The sequence below is a fragment of the Elgaria multicarinata genome, chromosome 7, assembly GCF_023053635.1.
Source record: "Elgaria multicarinata webbii isolate HBS135686 ecotype San Diego chromosome 7, rElgMul1.1.pri, whole genome shotgun sequence".
NCBI lineage: Eukaryota > Metazoa > Chordata > Lepidosauria > Squamata > Anguidae > Elgaria > Elgaria multicarinata.
Window position 1 is genome coordinate 107,539,533 of NC_086177.1, and position 17,310 is coordinate 107,556,842.

General features: G+C 43.4%; 2 protein-coding genes across 2 annotated transcripts in view; both read right to left on the bottom strand.

The window, feature by feature from the left end:
• The window catches only part of LOC134401988 (MAP kinase-interacting serine/threonine-protein kinase 1-like), a 758,389-nt gene that overhangs the window by 201,228 nt on the left and 539,851 nt on the right, over nucleotides 1-17,310 (bottom strand). The gene's annotated exons all lie outside the window — the stretch shown is intronic.
• Nucleotides 8,482-9,483, bottom strand: LOC134401999 (mas-related G-protein coupled receptor member H-like). Its single transcript, XM_063131364.1, has one exon. The coding sequence runs from the start codon at nucleotides 9,481-9,483 to the stop codon at nucleotides 8,482-8,484; it is 1,002 nt and encodes a 333-aa protein (XP_062987434.1).

Genomic DNA, 17,310 nt, shown 5'->3' on the forward strand with positions numbered 1-17,310 from the left:
TGTTCTGATTCTATACTGTTAGCTTCACCCTACCCGGTACCTGTTTACACTTCCCTGTGCTTGTTTGCACTCTCTTTCCCTCCTTATTGTTTTACTATGATTTTATTAGATTGTAAGCCTATGCAGCAGGGTCTTGCTATTTACTGTGTATAATCTGTACAGCACCATGTACATTGATGGTGCTATATAAATAAATAATAATAATAATAATAATAATAATAATAATAAATGTGTTGCCACTGTAAAGAAGGCAAATTCGATATTAGGCTTTGTTAGAAAAGGAATTGAGAATAAAACTGCCAGTATAATACTGCCTTTATACAAATCTATGATGTGACCACACTTCAAATACTGTGTACAGTTCTGGTCACCACACCTAAAAAAGGATATTATAGAACTGGGAAAAGTGCAAAAAAAGGGAACTCAAATGATGAAAGAGCTGGAGCATCTCCCCTATGAGGGAAGCTTGCAACAGGTGGGATTGTTCAGCTTGGAAAAAAGGAGGCTAAGGGGAGACCTGATAGAGGTGTACAAAATTATGCATGATATGGAGAATGTGGAGAGGGAAACATTTTTTTATCCCTCTCCCATAATACTAGAACCCAGTAGGGTCATCCCATGAAGCTGATTGGTGGGAGATTCAGGACAGATAAAAGGAAGTACTTCCTCAACATCGTGTAGATAAACTATGGAATTTCCTACAACAAGACATAGTGATGGCCACCAATTTGGATGGCTTTACAAGGGGGTTGGATAAATTCCTAGAGGATAAGGCAATTCGTAGTTGATGGTGCAGCAGCTGCTAGGGTGAGGTAACCATAGGAAGAAAGAATGACCTGGTTGATCACTGTGTGAAGAGAATGCTAGAGTAGATAGATCTTTGGTCTGATGCAGCATCAGGGCTCTTCTTGTGATACTGCTGCTGCTGTCCTCCCCTGCCTTTTCTTGGGCTTCCTCAGAAACCCCCTTTATACACCTCAGATATTTTTCTGAGGTGTATAAAACACAACATGGTATATAATAGTTATCAAATTAAATTCCTAACAAGAAACACATGGGCAGCCAATGTGATGAGTTAATTACACTGTGCGACAAAAGACTGCAACAGTTCAGAAAAGGTTTATGTAGACAATAGAGGAGTATCAGCCCAAAAGATCATCCAGATTTTGTTGTGGGATTAAGATCAGCTCTTTTACATAGGTGGACACATGTTTTGATCCATTTGTCTACAAGTTCTATATGTTTCATTATACAGCCACTAGTACAACTCCATCATTACATACAGCCAAAATATTGGAATAACGCTCCTTTCTGTGTTATCTCCAATCTTTGTAAAAGGGGGTTAAAGATCAAAATGTGGTGGAGACATGTTGGAGGTTGACAACATCATGTGAAGGAGTGGCAAAATTCTGTGAGTGACCAATCATGAGCGTGCAATAAAAGTTTCATTTAGAAATGCTCTTAGTTATGACTAACTTCAATCCAATTGATTACATTGGATTTACACTAAGGCCATAGCTAGACCTAAGGTTTATCCCTGGATCGTCCAGGGGTCAACCCTGTTCATCTAGGTGACACACAGGGGATCCAGTGCTCAGGCAGGGGCGAACCCTGGATGATCCCAGGATAAACCTTAGGTCTAGCTGTGGCCTTGGTTTCATAGAGAGTATCTTCATAGGAAGTTCCTTTGAGAGGTTTTCAGCTATATCAAGTCACCCCACTATTCATACCAGGTTTTTTTAAAGCATAGCTAAAAGCAAAATTCCAGGGTAATGTAATCTCTGACCTGACCAATACAAAATGGTTTTATGAGCTAGCATGCAGTTTGCACTACTACTGTTATATTTAACAATAGTTTGGATCCAGACATAGTCATTCTTAGAGTAGACCCATTGAGGTCAATGGGACTTAAGTTAGTCATGACTAAATTAAGTTTCATTTATTTCATGGAAGGCTGAGCGAAGGAAGATAGATGCTTTTGAACTGTGGTGTTGGAGGAAAATATTGAGAATGCCTTGGACTGCAAGAAGATCAAACCAGTCCATGCTCCAGGAAATAAAGCCAGACTGCTCACTTGAGGGAATGATACGAAAGGCAAAACTGAAGTACTTTGGCCACATAATGGGAAGACAGGATACCCTGGAGAAGAAGCTGATGCTAGGGAAGGCAAAAGGAAGAGGGGCCGACTAAGGGCAAGATGGAGGGATGATATTCTGGAGGTGACAGACTTGACCTTGGGGGAGCTGGGGGTGGCGACAGCCGACAGAAAGCTCTGGTGTGGGCTGGTCCATGAAGTCACGAAGAGTCGGAAGCGACTGAACGAATAAACAACAAACAACAAAAACTCTAAGCGTGACTAAATCTAGACCCAACCCAATATCTTATTGAATGCTTACACAATTCAACAAATGTATATTAATTGCCTTTATTCATTTAAATAATCATTATTATCAAATTTTACATTGACATGTTCCATTTAGTCATCCTGGCTAGGTTAAAACAATGTACAGCAGGTAAAATACTCTTCCTACACCTCCCCTTGGGGACTGCTCACATCTGGCAAGTGAAAAGGTATCATTCCCCCCTCAGTCTTCTCTCATTTTCTCTCTGTCCTCCTCTCTGTCGATAACCTGCCTTCAGCTCTGCCAGATTTGATCAACTTGAGTGGAAAAAACTGGGAGATTCATCCTTGGGGAAAATAGCTGGGGCATTTCAGGATGCGTTCAAAGACTTCCATCAAGATGAAACTGGGGGAAGGGATGAGGGAGTCATCATCATATAATAGCAGCTTCTTCTGTTGTCTGATACTAACAGAATACTACAAACTGTTTTGGAGAATATATCTGGCCGGAAGCTAAACAGGAAAAAAAAAAAAGATATTATCCAACTGAAATCTATAGATGCAGATAAATGCTTTAACAACAACATTTTAAGGCTCTCAGTGCTAAATAATGTAAGGCCATAGCTAGACCTAAGGTTTATCCCAGGATCATCCCAGGTTCGTCCCTGCCTGAGTGCTGGATGCCCTGTGCGGCACTTATATGAACAGGTTTGACCCCAGGACAATCCTGGGATAAACCTTAGGTCTAGCTACGGCCTAAGAGACCTGCTGGATCAGTCCGAAGGCCTAGGCTGGCATTTTGTTCCCACAATGACTAACCAGATCCCCAAATGGGAAGTCCACCATAGGACATGAATGCAGTAGCACCCTCTAGAAAGAAGCCTACTATTTCCAGACTCCCAACATCCGGGTCCCATCCAAGCCCAGGCCTGCCTAATGTCTGAGAACAGATAGGATCTGGCCTCCTCAGGTTGGTGTGGATGCAGGTGCATGTTTTGCATGCAGAAGGTGCCAAGTTCAATCCATGAAATCTCCAGGTAGGACTGGAAAAAGATTCTTCTTGGAAAACCCAGAGAGCCATTGCCAGTCAGTGTTGACCAGAGGTGGGGAAGCTGTGGCCCTCCAGATATTGCTAGACTACGGCCGGATCTACACCAAGCAGGATATTGCACTATGAAAGCAGTATATAAGAGGCAGGAGCCACACTACTGCTTTAAAGTGGTATTGAAGTGCACTGACAACTGTTGGGTCCTATTGACACATTCCATATACCATTTTCATACCACTTTCATAGTGCTATGAAGGGCTGTGCATGGACTCCATGAACTGCTTCCTGGCCCGATCAGCAACTTTTGAGTCAGGCCGATCCGCTTTGGGTCGATCTGACCTTCCCCCGCTCCACTCTGTGGAGTGAGATCTGGAGGAGCAGATCGAGATTTTGCCCCCCCCCTTTCCCTATTTACTTTCCTCCACAGTGGACAATGAACTCAGGTAAGTGGGGAAGGGGGGCAAAATGGGGGCCGAATAAGCCACCCTCCCCCCTGCCCCCTTACCTGGCTCCATCAGTGCATGGACTGCAGTGGTGGTGGTGGAGCAAGGTAAGCCCCTCCCCCCCACTTACCTGCCTCCGTGATGGTCCAGTGCCGTCTTCAACTGAGGGCCAGGCCTCAAACCAGAAGAGCAGGCTTTGGCCAGCTCTTCCGGCTTGAGGCCTGGGCCTCAGTTGAAGCCAGCACCGAACCATGATGGAGACTGGTAAGCCCCCCCTCCCCCTGCCCCCTTACCTGGCTCTGCCACCATCACTGCATGGACTTTGGCAGTGGTGCAGCCAGGTAAGCCCCCTCCCCCCCCACCATTTACCTGCCTCAGTTGAAGCCAGCGCCAGACTGCGACGGGGGCAGGTAAGCCCCCCTCCCCCCTTACCTGGCTCCACCGTCATCACCACATGGACTGTGGCGGTGGCACCAGGTGAGCCCCCCCTCCACCCTTACCTGCGTTCGGGGCTCCGGATGGAGGCAAACCGCTTCGCCTTGATCCGTAGCTCCCCCAACCTGATTCGGATCCACCTTTGGCAGAGGTGGATCGAGTCACTCCGCTCCGGATTCGCAATCCGAATCAGAGCGGAGCACAACCCTAGTGCTATGTCCTGCTTGGTGTAGATCTGGCCTCTGCGATTTCTGTTTTATCTTTCAATAATGATTGCCAGGTGAGTCGTATATTATACAACTGCCATCTCCCAAAGATAAGGCCTCCAAGAATTTTTTTAGATTTCCAAAAAGCATTAATTAGTGTTGCTCAGAAGCACATACAAGATTTACTCACCGTTTTAGCTCGGACTTCAGAGTGGCTGATTCAAGGGGGAAACACCAAATTGTCATTCCATTTCAGGCCAGCTTTCTACTGGTGTAATACATCCCAACGGCTCAAGAGTCAGAATCCATAGTATTTTCCACCCCACAAGTCTTAAGCATGTTTTAACTTTTGTCCTCTTAGAAGGCTCTTGATCGGTAGCTGGTAGTCTTTGCTGGTGAAAGGCAGCTTACTTGACATGTCTTCCATCATGCAAGGAGCCATTTCTTCAGAACAAATGGCTTCACAAGAAACGGAGGCCAATATACATAAAGGATACACAACACATTTAAGTAATTTGACATGGAAATGTACAATTACACTTCTCTGAGCCATGGTCTGCATCAGTCTCTTATTCCAGCTCTCACTGCAGAAGGTATTATCAGCTGCTGTTCCATGGAAAAAACATTTATTCTTTTGTAGCAACTGCAGAGAACCAACTCTAGAAGCATTTTCACCAGCCAGCATTCAAGATGCCTCCAAAAGGCAGAAATTGAGAACTCTTCTCATAGTTTCCGTATTGTACAAAGGAATGTAGAAAGTCCTTCAATAATGACACAAGTCACAAGGAAGCTTTGAAAGGAGCGATATAAGGTAAATGTAGTTAACCTAGAGATGAACCAAGCGCTTTCCTGTATAGCAGTCTGTATTTACCAGGGACAGTCCAAATTTTGTTGCATCTGTGCCAGTTAAAATATGGTTCCTGTGTCTTGGGAATAGAGAGCTCCATCAGACAGGGGTGGGGGAATCACACTTCCCTACTGTCGCTTCTCCGTCCCCCACTTTCATTGCTTTGATACTTCCTCTTTCAAAAGAGGAAGTAAACAACATGCACATAGCTCATTCAGTGGGCCATTCTGATCACACTGCTTCTCCTGCACATAGCAAGAGATAACAGCAACTTCCATTTTTAAAAAAATATATCGGACTTCCTGGGTGTTTTTTTGTGGTGCGAGGAAGGCTGGAAGGGGCAGGAGGTGCATGAGAGGCATGAGAGGGACCCACAAAAATCTGTGAGTGCCAAGCAATGCTTGTGCAATAAAATGGTCATCTGATGAAGTTCAGAGATTGAAAGTACTTTCTAAAAAGATGGATGGATTTTCAGACTCAATGGCCTAGTTTATGTGACCCAGGGGTGGTTAATAAGCCATAGTTGCTTGTTAACCACTCTTGTGTGAGCTGCTCAGATGCCAGCATATTTCCCTAATTACCGTGGGTTGTTGTGACATCCGAATCCAGTGAGGGTGGCTGGTTGGCATGTTTTAACAATCCACCCAGAGGCCATGCTCTGTTGTTAACCACCTCCATGCCATGCATACCCAATCAATGTCCTTAGGTTGCAGTGCCATTCTTCTGAATCCCTAGATGTTAAGTCTTGGAATACTGGAATACATGCATACTTCATATGCATGTAAACGTACATGCATAGAGACAAAATGGAAGCCCACAGTTCCCTTACATTTCCCCTATGACTGCCTATCCAGAATTTAAATCATCCTGAATGTCGCAGAAGCATTTCAGTTAGGAAAGTCTTCTGGTTTAATAGCATCTGCTTCAGAAGCCAGTGCAAGTCAAACTGCTTTGGCTTAGAAGAAGTCCAGAACATATAGCAATGTGTAATGGCAGCGGGGGCGCTCAAGCAGTGATCCTTGCTCTGAAAATAGAGATGTGAGAAGGGACACAACGGTGTCTCTCCCTGAAATTTCAGAGTAAGGGCATCACGGGGCACAAGTTGTAAACAATCTCTGCCATTAAATTAGGGTGACCGTATGAAAAGGAGGACCAGGCTCCTGTATGCATAGAATACATAGAATGTATGCACAGTTGCATAGAAAAGGGAATTTCAGCAGGTGTCATTTGTACATATCGAGAACCTGGTGAAATTCCCTCTTCGTCACAACAGTTAAAGGTGCAGTTAAATCCATTTTTTAAAAAGGTACAGGAGCTATACTAGAGTGACCAGATTCAAAAGAGGGCAGGGCACCTGCAGCTTTAACGGTTGTGATGAAGAGGAAATTTCACCAGGTTCTCTATATATACAAATGACACCTGCTGAATTTCCCTTTTCAATACAACAATTAAAGATACAGGAGCCCTGTCCTCCTTTTCATAGGGTCACCCTAATGAAATGCATCCTTGAAATTGTAAGCAAGGTGCTGCTAAATTAGGAGTGCTGAGGATGTTTCTCAAAGGTTTGGAAGACTGTCTCAGGAAAAGAGGTGAGTCTTCCAAGCTCTCCCAAGCTTCATCTCCCCACAGAGTAAAAGAGAGGAACCAAAAGACCCACTTTCCCCCCACCTCTCTCTACTGCCTCCTCTTCTATCCCTCAGGCAAGGGGCATAGCTCAGTGGAAGAGCACGTGCTTTATGTGTTGAAGGTCTCAGGTTTGTTCCTTGGCAACTTCAAGCAGGGTAAGGGTGGGTGGGGAAACCTGGAGTGTCAAGTCAGTGCAGACAATACTCAGCTGGGTGGTTCTATGGTCTAATTCAGGATACAGTAGCTTCCTATGTTCCTCAGCCCAGCTTCTCCAAACACACCTCATGCCTGAGAGTTGACATTTCTTTCCATAGGCAGCAACAGAAGAGGCATTTTACCCCTTTCTATGTCGGTTTCACCCTCTTTTTTGTCATCCTTTCTAACTGATGTGTCCTGTCAATTAGGCAGGATGACAGAGGAGAGGTTGAAAGAAAGGGGAAAGGGGTTCTCTCCTCCACCCCCACTGCTATGCCTGAATTCCTCCCAAGGCAAAGGAAGGCAAAGGAAAGGAAGAGAAGGGGCATTTGAAGGTGGTGGTGAAATGGGGGGGGGCAGAAGGATGGCAGAGACAGAGAGAGAAAAGGGCAGCTAACCTTTTGATCCTCAAGGATTGATTCAAGGATCTTTTTCCTTCTGGATTTGGGGGATTAAAACTGGAGGGCAGTAGGCCCTGTGATGAGTCCAGGGGGCTTCTTCAATACAGTTAGCTTCGTTCTCCATGTGCAGTTTCCATGCACTGATGTGCTCAAATTATAGCACTCCACTGAAGATGTTCTGAGGCCTGTAAATTGCGGTCACTTCCAAACTGCTGCAACTGACAAGTGGGTTCCTGGAGTTGTGTTTGCGTGTGCACATGCAAAATCAGGGCCTAGCACAGTGGTAGGCAATGTGGTGCCAATGGGTGCCAATGTGCCCTCAGACAGGTTTCTTGTTGCTTGTGAAGGGAACCTACTCCTCCAACGTGGTTTGCTTGTTTTCAAATAACGTACTTTCTTACTGGCAGTTGGGATTGCTGAAAAATAGGTTTCTGTTGGTGCTGAAAACTGGGGGTTCAAAGGCATTTTGGGTGTGTTGAGGTACAGATTCGCCTCTGCCTAGAATTCAGTCTTTTAGGTGGGTAACTTGTCCTTTCCCACACCTCTTATGGCAGCCATCTTGTGGTGGTACTTAGGACCATTTCTCAAATTGACAAATGTGCCTATGGCCCAAATGTGTTGCCTACCCTTCAGGCCTAGAGTGTAGAGGCAGGTAAGAAATAAATCATTATTATTATTGTTGTTGTTTATTATTATTATTATTATTATTATTATTATTATTATTATTATTATTGAATAGGGCAGGTAAGAAATAAATCATTATTATTGTTGTTGTTGTTGTTGTTGTTGTTATTATTATTATTATTGAATAGGAAGCAGGTAACACAGAATGAAGAGGGAAAGTGTAGAGGGAGTCAAAGGGGAAATTTTGGATGTGCTAAAATTTCCCAAGACAGACATCTGTGGTTGGTCTGCCTCTTTCCACCCCCAAAACTAAGTTCAGGAGGTGAGATTTAATAAAGCAATCATCTTTTGATTTGAATGGCTGAGGGGTTTCTCGTTGTCTCTGCAATCAGTTTTGTCATCGCAAACTCTTTGGAGTGCAACTTTGAGGGGTGTTCTGGATCGACACACCTTTTTCCTCCCAATTAGGAAGTAAATGAGTGGATTGATGCTGCTGTTGACAAAGGCACATATTAGACTAGATATTGCCACATATATAGAAATTGTGGCCTCAATTGATACCAAGCTGATAATAGCACTGAGTGGAACACCAAAGATGAGGTAGAACAGCAGTGCAAACAAGAGGACAACGTAGAACTTTCCCCGTCGACGTCGATGTAAGCTACAGCACACTCGGATAAACAGAATCACAGTACAGCTGATCACAATGGGAGTACAAACTATGAAGTTGATGAAATTGATGATTTGGGGAATTCTGCTGAACATATCCACATACATTGTTAAAATAAAGGTTCCACCAAGCAGAGCAGACATGGTCCATATCAAGGTGCAAATGATAACAGACAGGAAGTTTGGCCGATGGCATCGGTACCAGATTGGGAAGATAACAGACAGACACCTCTCAATGCTGATGGCTGTCAGTAGATACTGGCTACAGGTGTAAGCGGAAATAAAACATATGGACAATGCCAAAACCCATGTGAAAAATGCATCTGTGTGCCAGAAAAATGTACATAAAATAATAGATACCATAGAAATGAGAACACCAAAATCTGCTGCAGCCAGATTCAAGATGTAGGTGGTGATGGGATTCTTCTGAATGTGGAAGCTAAGAAGCCAGATGACAATTCCATTCCCCACCAGCCCAAGTGTGGATATGATCAGAGAAAGAATCATACCAATGAAAATCAGAGTCATTGAAAGTTCACTGAAAACCTCCTCGACATCAATAGGAGATCCAGAAGAGTTGTCTTCTCTATGAAACCCAGTGACATTGTACTTAAAAGGAAGTGATGGTGTCGTACTCAGCTGAGTCATGATGGGATCTCCTGTTCTTCGATTCTGGTGTGTTCTGTCAGGAGAAAGGGGGAAAGATAAAAATGTTTCTCGTTCATAGGCTGAGGTTAATATTTTCGCAATGCCATCTTATACGATTTGGTATGGAGTGGCTTATGAGTTGAATCTTTATCATGAGTTGAAACTTTAGTCATACTTAGGCCATAGCTAGATCAGGCCTATATCCCAATATCCACAATTCAAGAAGGACGCAGACAAGCTGGAGCATGTTCAGAGGAGGGAAACCAGGATGATCAGGGGTCTGGAAACAAAGCCCTATGAGGAAAGACTGAAAGAACTGGGCATGTTTAGCCTGGAGAAGAGAAGATTGAGGGGAGACATGAGAGCACTCTTCAAATACTTAAAAGGTTGTCACACAGAGGAGGGCCAGGATCTCTTCTCGATCCTCCCAGAGTGCAGGACACGGAATAACGGGCTTAAGTTAAAGGAAGCCAGATTCCAGCTGGACATCAGGAAAAACTTCCTGACTGTTAGAGCAGTACAACAATGGAATCAGTTACCTAGGGAGGTTGTGGGCTCTCCCACACTAGAGGCCTTCAAGAGGCAGCTGGACAACCATCTGTCAGGGATGCTTTAGGGTGGATTCCTGCATTGAGCAGGGGGCTGGACTCAGTGGCCTTGTAGGCCCCTTCCAACTCTGCTATTCTATTATTCTATGATCGTCCCGGGATCATACCTGTACATCCAAATGACACACAGGGAATCCCAGGAGCAGGCAGTGACGACCCCTCCATTTGCCTGGGATAATCCTTAGGTCTAGCTAAGGCCATAGAATCATAGAGCCATTGAATTCTTGCTTAACCAAATCATGTGGACCAGGTGTCTGAAGCAGTGAAGTCCACTACCTTTGTACTTTACCTTTCTCCAACAGTAGTCCTATCTGCCCAAGACAGTGCCTGGGAGTGATTGGATATTTTGGTTTCCTGCCTCCAACCTCAGAGCCAAAAAGTTGCTCCTCCCCCTGTCCCCTTGCAACAGGCATGGAAAAAAACATGCTGTCTGCTGTTAGAAGCTCTCAAATGTGAGTAGGTAGGCGGTGAAAGGGGGGCATTCCTGGGATTATCACCAGCCATCCCAAGCCTCCTTCCCTCCCCCTTCCTGAAGCCTCTGCTAGATGGGTGAAATAGCCCATCTCACTAATACGCAGAGCCTCCTGCTCTGCACTGGATACCTGTAAGCCTCCAAATTTGGAAGGATAGTGCCCTAAATTGGGCAAAGTCAGACTGATCTTTAGCTTTATCACACCAGCGTTATACTGTGCAATCACTGCAAATTGCGTGCAAAGGGCTCTGAAGTTTTCCAGTTTATAATCTGCTTTGACCGTGAAGTACTCCCATGCATCCTGCTTTAATTGGGCTATAAAGCCAAAAGACCCAACCTATTTTTATACCCCTTTTAGAGTGAATCATTTGTTGTTTTCCGAGTGGCCACTGGGGGCGCAGGAGCAGGATTTGATACTTTTAAGCTTCAAATTAAACAAATGCTTACATCTGCGTAAGTTTTAAAGCTCAAGACATCAAAATTGGCACAGTAATAGATATTAAGGAGAGCTTTAATCATACCAAATTTGAATCAGATTGGTTCATTCGTTGATTTTTTGATTATTTTTTACATTTCCCCCCTTAAACCTTTTTCCTGGTATGTAAAGGATCTTAGGAGCGCTGCTACCTGGGGTGTCATTTAGCTAGCAACAACAACAGCTTAGCACAGTAGGGGATAATTTGAGGGAAACTGGTATGTGGGATTAAGCTTATTATGGCTAAGGGGAAGTTAGTAAATCCTCTTTGTAGGAGGGAGTTGTTTCTTCTTGCTGGAAAGAGGCTGTAATAAGACCTTTAGTAAAGAAATCTTCCCTTGAACCCCAAAGGGGAAATTCAGCTTTAGGCAAAACATGAAACTGAATTTCATAGAGAGCCAAAAAAGTTTCACCTGGAGAAATTTCTAGGAGGGGAGGAGGGTTTCTGTGTCTCTGTCCAGGGGGGGGGGGGTGTCTTTCTCACAATTTTCTCTTTGGGAGAGACCCTCACACACTGAATGCGCATTTTCTTCAACAACAAAAAATGCAATTTTTAATCAAATTTGCATGCTATGAGGTTTGCTAGCATGAGCTACATTATCAATGTTGCTAAAGACATTCATGTTAGATGTGTATGCATTTGGGGGCGTAAATCAGGACTAATACTATGTGGAATCTCCGGGTGTGTCTTGCTAACTGCAAAGGTTTTTTTAATCATCGTCATCATCACCATTGTTTAACATATTTTGGGGTGGGGGAAGTGGAATGCTATTTCACCCTTAGTCCAGGAGAGGAAAAAAGTTGCAAGGCACATCAATCTATCAAGCATCTACTCATTCTGACACGACTCAATCTGAAGAACCAAGACTCTGGGCTCATCTACATCAAGCAGGATATCCGACTATGAAAGCAGGATGAAAGAGTTATATAAGAGGCAGCAGCCAGACTACTGCTTTATAGCAGTATTGAGTTGCACAGACAACTGTTGGGGCCCATTCACACGTTCCATATACTGCTTTCATTCTGCTTTCATAGTGCTATATCCTGCTTGGTGTAGGTGTGTCATGGGCCCCAACAGTTGTCAGTGCACTTCAGTGCCATTATAAAGCATTACTGTAGCTCCTGTCTTTTATATACTGCTTTCATATCACTTTCATATTGGAATATCTTTCTTGGTGTTGATGAACCCTGAACCAGTAGTGGAGAACATGGATAGGAAGGCTTCTCTCTCTCTCTCTCTCTCTCTCATAATATTAGAATCCAGGATCATCTCCTGAAGTTGAGGTGGGAGATTCAGGACAGATAAAAGGAAGAACTTCTTCGCATGGTGCACAGTTAAATTATGGAATTTGCTACCACAAGATGTAGCAACATGGTCACCAACATGGACGGTTTTAAAATGGAAAAGGTTATCAATGGCTACCAGTCCTGGTGGCTATAGCAAGAGCTGTGCACAAGTGGTCTCTGAACACTCTCCGCCCTATTTGTGGGTAGAGAAATTGGGTGGACAATTTCACCAAATTTCTTCAGAGAGAGGAGAAATTCTACAACAATTTCTCACAGATAGGCATCACCATTGGCAAGGCTGTATCACAGCATCTTCTCGATCGTCCCACAGTGCAGGACACAGAATAATGGGCTCAAGTTACAGGAAGCCAGATTCCAGCTGGAAATCAGGAAAAACTTCCTGACTGTTAGAGCAGTATGACAATGGAATCAATTACCTAGGGAGGTTGTGGGCTCTCCCACACTAGAGGCCTTCAAGAGGCAGCTGGACAACCATCTGTCAGGTATGCTGTAGGGTGGATTCCTGCATTGAGCTGGGGGTTGGACTCGATAGCTTTATACGCTCCTTCCATATCTAGTATTCTATGATTCTATGATCCATCTTTCTTCCTTTTCTTTTCTCCAAAGGGTTTTTGGTTTCTTTACACTTCCACTGCAAATGGCAACAGCATCAACTCTATTGGCCACCTGGCCCCCATTCTGCATCCTCCACAATGCCCCATCGACCTAGCTTCACTCCATGACATTGAGGGGAGGGAATTCAGCCACCAGCAAAAATAATGATGAAGAAAATGTGGGAAACATTCTGAAAAAGTGAGCTTTGATTTCTAGGAGGTAAGGAAAAAAATCTGAGGAATTTCTTAAAGTTTTCTTTCCCCATGAAAGGGGCCTCTATTTTTCTGTCTCATTCTCAGGGCTGTTTATAATTTCTTTTGAATGCGTGTTGGTGGTGTTCTTGACTTTAACTTTTCACTGTGAGGTGGCTGAGGGTACTTGTCTATATTTTTCTTTCTATTACACGTCTCACCATTGCTCTACAGCAGCCTTCCTCAACCTGGGGCGCTCCAGATGTGTTGGACTACAACTCCCAGAATGCCCCAGCCAGCTGGCTGGGGCATTCTAGGAGATGCAGTCCAACACATCTGGAGCGCCCCAGGTTGAGGAAGGCTGCTCTACAGTCTGCCAGGCTGCCTGCATTTTCTGATCTGAAAATGCCCTATGGAAGCAATAAGTGTATGATGCCCTCCCCTGGGTGCAAAATGCAGGAAGCCAAGGAGGCTACAGGCTGTCAGAGAGGTGAGTCTAAAATGAAGGAGAGCATGCTCATTCTCACTTCTCAGTCATCTTATAAGTAAGGTAAGCACAAGAACCCTGATTCAAACCCATGAGAATTGTCAACAATTTTGTGGGAGAAATTTTCAGCACACTAGCTATAACTACCTCCAGTCAGTATCAAAGACAGTAAGCCCGTATACACCAATAGCTGGTGAATAAGTGTGAGAGGGTGCTGTTGCATTGTGTCCTGCTCGTGGGACAGCTGGTTGGCCACTGTGTGAACAGTGCTGAACTAGATGGAGTCTTAGTATGATCCAGCCTGGCTCATCTTATGTTCGAATGTTCTTAGTGCATGCTGATCTTCTGCTAGCAAACAGGCATCTAATTTACAAATTTGCATCAAAGTCAAGCTAAAACAACACCCTAAGTCTGTTTGGTGGAAAAACAAAAGCAACCACTAATATATCAACCCAGGCCACAGCTAGACCTAAGGTTTATCCTGGGATCATCCAGGATTCCCCCCTGCCCGAGCACTGGATCCCCTGTGTGTCACCTAGATGAACAGGTTTGACCCCTGGATGATCCAGGGATAAACCTTAGGTCTAGCTATAGCCCCAGTCTCTGGCCGGATCTACACTACTGCTTTAAAGTGCTTTATAACAGTTTTATAGCACTTTAAAGCAGTTAAAGCACTTTATAACCATTATAAAGTGCTTTAAAGCAGTAGTGTAGATCCGGCCTCAAATATAATACTTTAGCAACATCCTTTCACAGTTACATGAGCTAGTTATCTATTATTATTATTATTATTATTATTATTATTTGCATTTTTATACCGCCCAACAGCCGAAGCTCCCTGGGCAGTTCACAAAAACTGAAACCATTCAAAGTATAAAAAAAAACAGTATAAAAACATGATATAAAATACACATTAACATTTATTAAAAACATACCATACATGATTAAAACATCTTTAAAACATTCTAGCCTCAATCCTCCATGAGTCACTTCTATTAATTTCTCGTCTTCAATTCTACTGAATTATTGTTTCTGGATATCCCTTGGGATGATAGGGAGACAAATATTCTACTTATGATATCTCTAGACCGCCGTTCTGAAGCAAACCAATCCGATTTATGAAAAATCCAAGGTAAAGTAATAATAAAAGAAAGAAGTCATAGAAAAATACCAAAAGCAACCTTAGAAACCATAATAACAATTATAAAAGTCACCTAGAGACAGGGTGGGCTCTAGAAAATGGAGCAAAAGTACCAGGTGACGTATAGCAAGTGGCAGAGATGCAGCTGGAAGCTTTGGAAATACCAGGAACTGAGACAAGATCAGGGTTTTCTGGAATACTGGCTCCAACAGGGAAGAGATCCATCATAATCAAAACAAGTCTGGGAAGGGTCTATGGCAGAATAAAAGAAGGGACAGCAAAGGAAAGACTAGGAAGAAGGACAAGACAGAGAGAGACCACAGGGGACTCATTTGAACATAGGATCTACTCAGTGGTAGAACCAGCTTTGCACACTAGTCATGTCTACTCAAAAGTAAGTCCAATTGAGTTCAGTGGGGCTTACTCCCAGACAGGTGTGCTTGGGGCTGCTCATACCTTATTTGTTGTAAGTAGCACAGGATTTAACAGTGTCACTCACCTTTTGAAGCGTCAAGTAGGGAAAATTTTGGAAGAAAGAAGATGTGTATGTAAAGGGCACAAGACTTCCTTTTTTATATATAAGTGAAATTAGTTGCACCCCCTGCTCCTCCCTCCACCAAGCTAGTATCTGGATAAACATTATTGACCGTTATCAGATTAGAACCCAAAGGAAGGATATAGAGGGAGAGAAATGTCAAGAGAAGTTTCAAGAAGCAATTATATTGAACCATTAAGTGGAGTTGCCTTGAGGTTTGGAGTAGGTGGGATAGAAGTAAATAAATGAATAAAGTTAATGCATGGAAGTGTGTTTCTGTGTGTGCGTGTGTATGTGTTTAGATCATCATCTTGGATGCCAAATCAAGATTAGCACATTTGGGCTTGGAGTGGATGCATGAGACGATTTGTGGTCTGCTTCACTTTGGCATATAGTCACCCGTTGTGTTTTGTTCTAATCCACTTTTTTTTCCCCTTTTGAAAATGCATTTTGGTACTTTTTTCCTCTGAGACAAAAATGTAAGATGCTACATTCAGGAATGAAGAGAGAAAGACCAGAGCTGGTGGGGACAGAGAGATTGAGAATAATCAATCAATCAGATTTATTACGGTCATAGACCAGCAGAGAGATTGACAATAATAAATGGTTATGATTGTGAAGAAGGGGCAAGGAGAGAGCCAAGGCAATATTGCCAAGAAGTGGGACTAGGTCAAGACAACTTGAATGAAGACAGTCAGGGAAAACTTCCTGACTGTTAGAGCAGTACGACAATGGAATCAGTTACCTAGGGAGGTTGTGGGCTCTCCCACACTAGAGGCCTTCAAGAGGCAGCAGGGCAACCATCTTTCAGGGATGCTTTCTAGTGGATTCCTGCATTGAGCAGGGGGTTGGACTCGATGACCTTGTAGGTCCCTTCCAAATCTAGTATTCTATGATTCTATGATTCTAAGGTAGGCGCAGTGAAATGTTGGCATGCACAGTGAGGGGGCAAGATTCTGGAGTCCACACCTCACCCTTGCTACCCACCACATTTGTAAACTTTCACAGATTTTTGCTAGTTTTATAAATAGAGATGTGATGCATGGCATTTTGGCTCTCACAGGTGATGTGTATTTCATATATAGATATTGCATTTAGATTTTCAGCTAAGTTTGTGAATGTTGAATTCAGTCCCTACTGTCTATCACATTTTCGAAACAATAAAGTAGTATGCAAAAGCAATTTTACAGTGACGCCTATGATGGAACCATGCAGGAAAGAAATGAGAACTCTCTTGTTAAAGGTAACTCAGGCCTAATCTACACCAAGCAGGATATGGCACTATGAAAGTGGTATGAAAGTGGTACATAAAAGGCAGGAGCTACACTACTGCTTTATAGTGGTATTGAAGTGCACTGACAACTGTTGGGGCCAATAGACACATACTATATACCACTTTCATACTGCTATATCCTCCTTGGTGTGGCTCGTGCCTTTTATATATCGCTTTCATACTGCAATATCCTGCTTTGTGTAGATGAGGCCTCAGAGCTTTATCACACCAGGGTTATACTGTGCAGTCACTGCGAATTGCATGCAAAGGACTCTGAAGTTTTCCAATTTATAATCTGCTTTGACTTTGAAGTACTCCCATGCATCCTGCTTTAATTGTGCTACTAAGCCAAAAGACCCAACCTATTTTGCTACTACTTTTGGAGCAAATTTTTGTGAACCGCCCAGAGAGCTTCAGCTATTGGGCGGTATAAAAAATGTAATAAATAAATAAATAAATAAATAAATAAAAATCTTTTGTTGTTTTCCGAGCAGCCACTGGGGTCGCAGGAGCAGAATTTGATACTTTTAAACTTCAAATTAAACAAATGCTTACATCTGTGTAAGTTTTAAAGATAAAGACATCAAAATTGGCTCAGTAATAGATATTAATGAGAGCTTTAAGCATAGCAAATTTGAATCGGATTGGGTCATCCATTGATTTTTTACATTCCCCCCCCCCCTTAAACCCTTTTCCTGGTATACAAAGGATCTTAGGAGTGCTGCCGCCCGGGGTGTGATTTA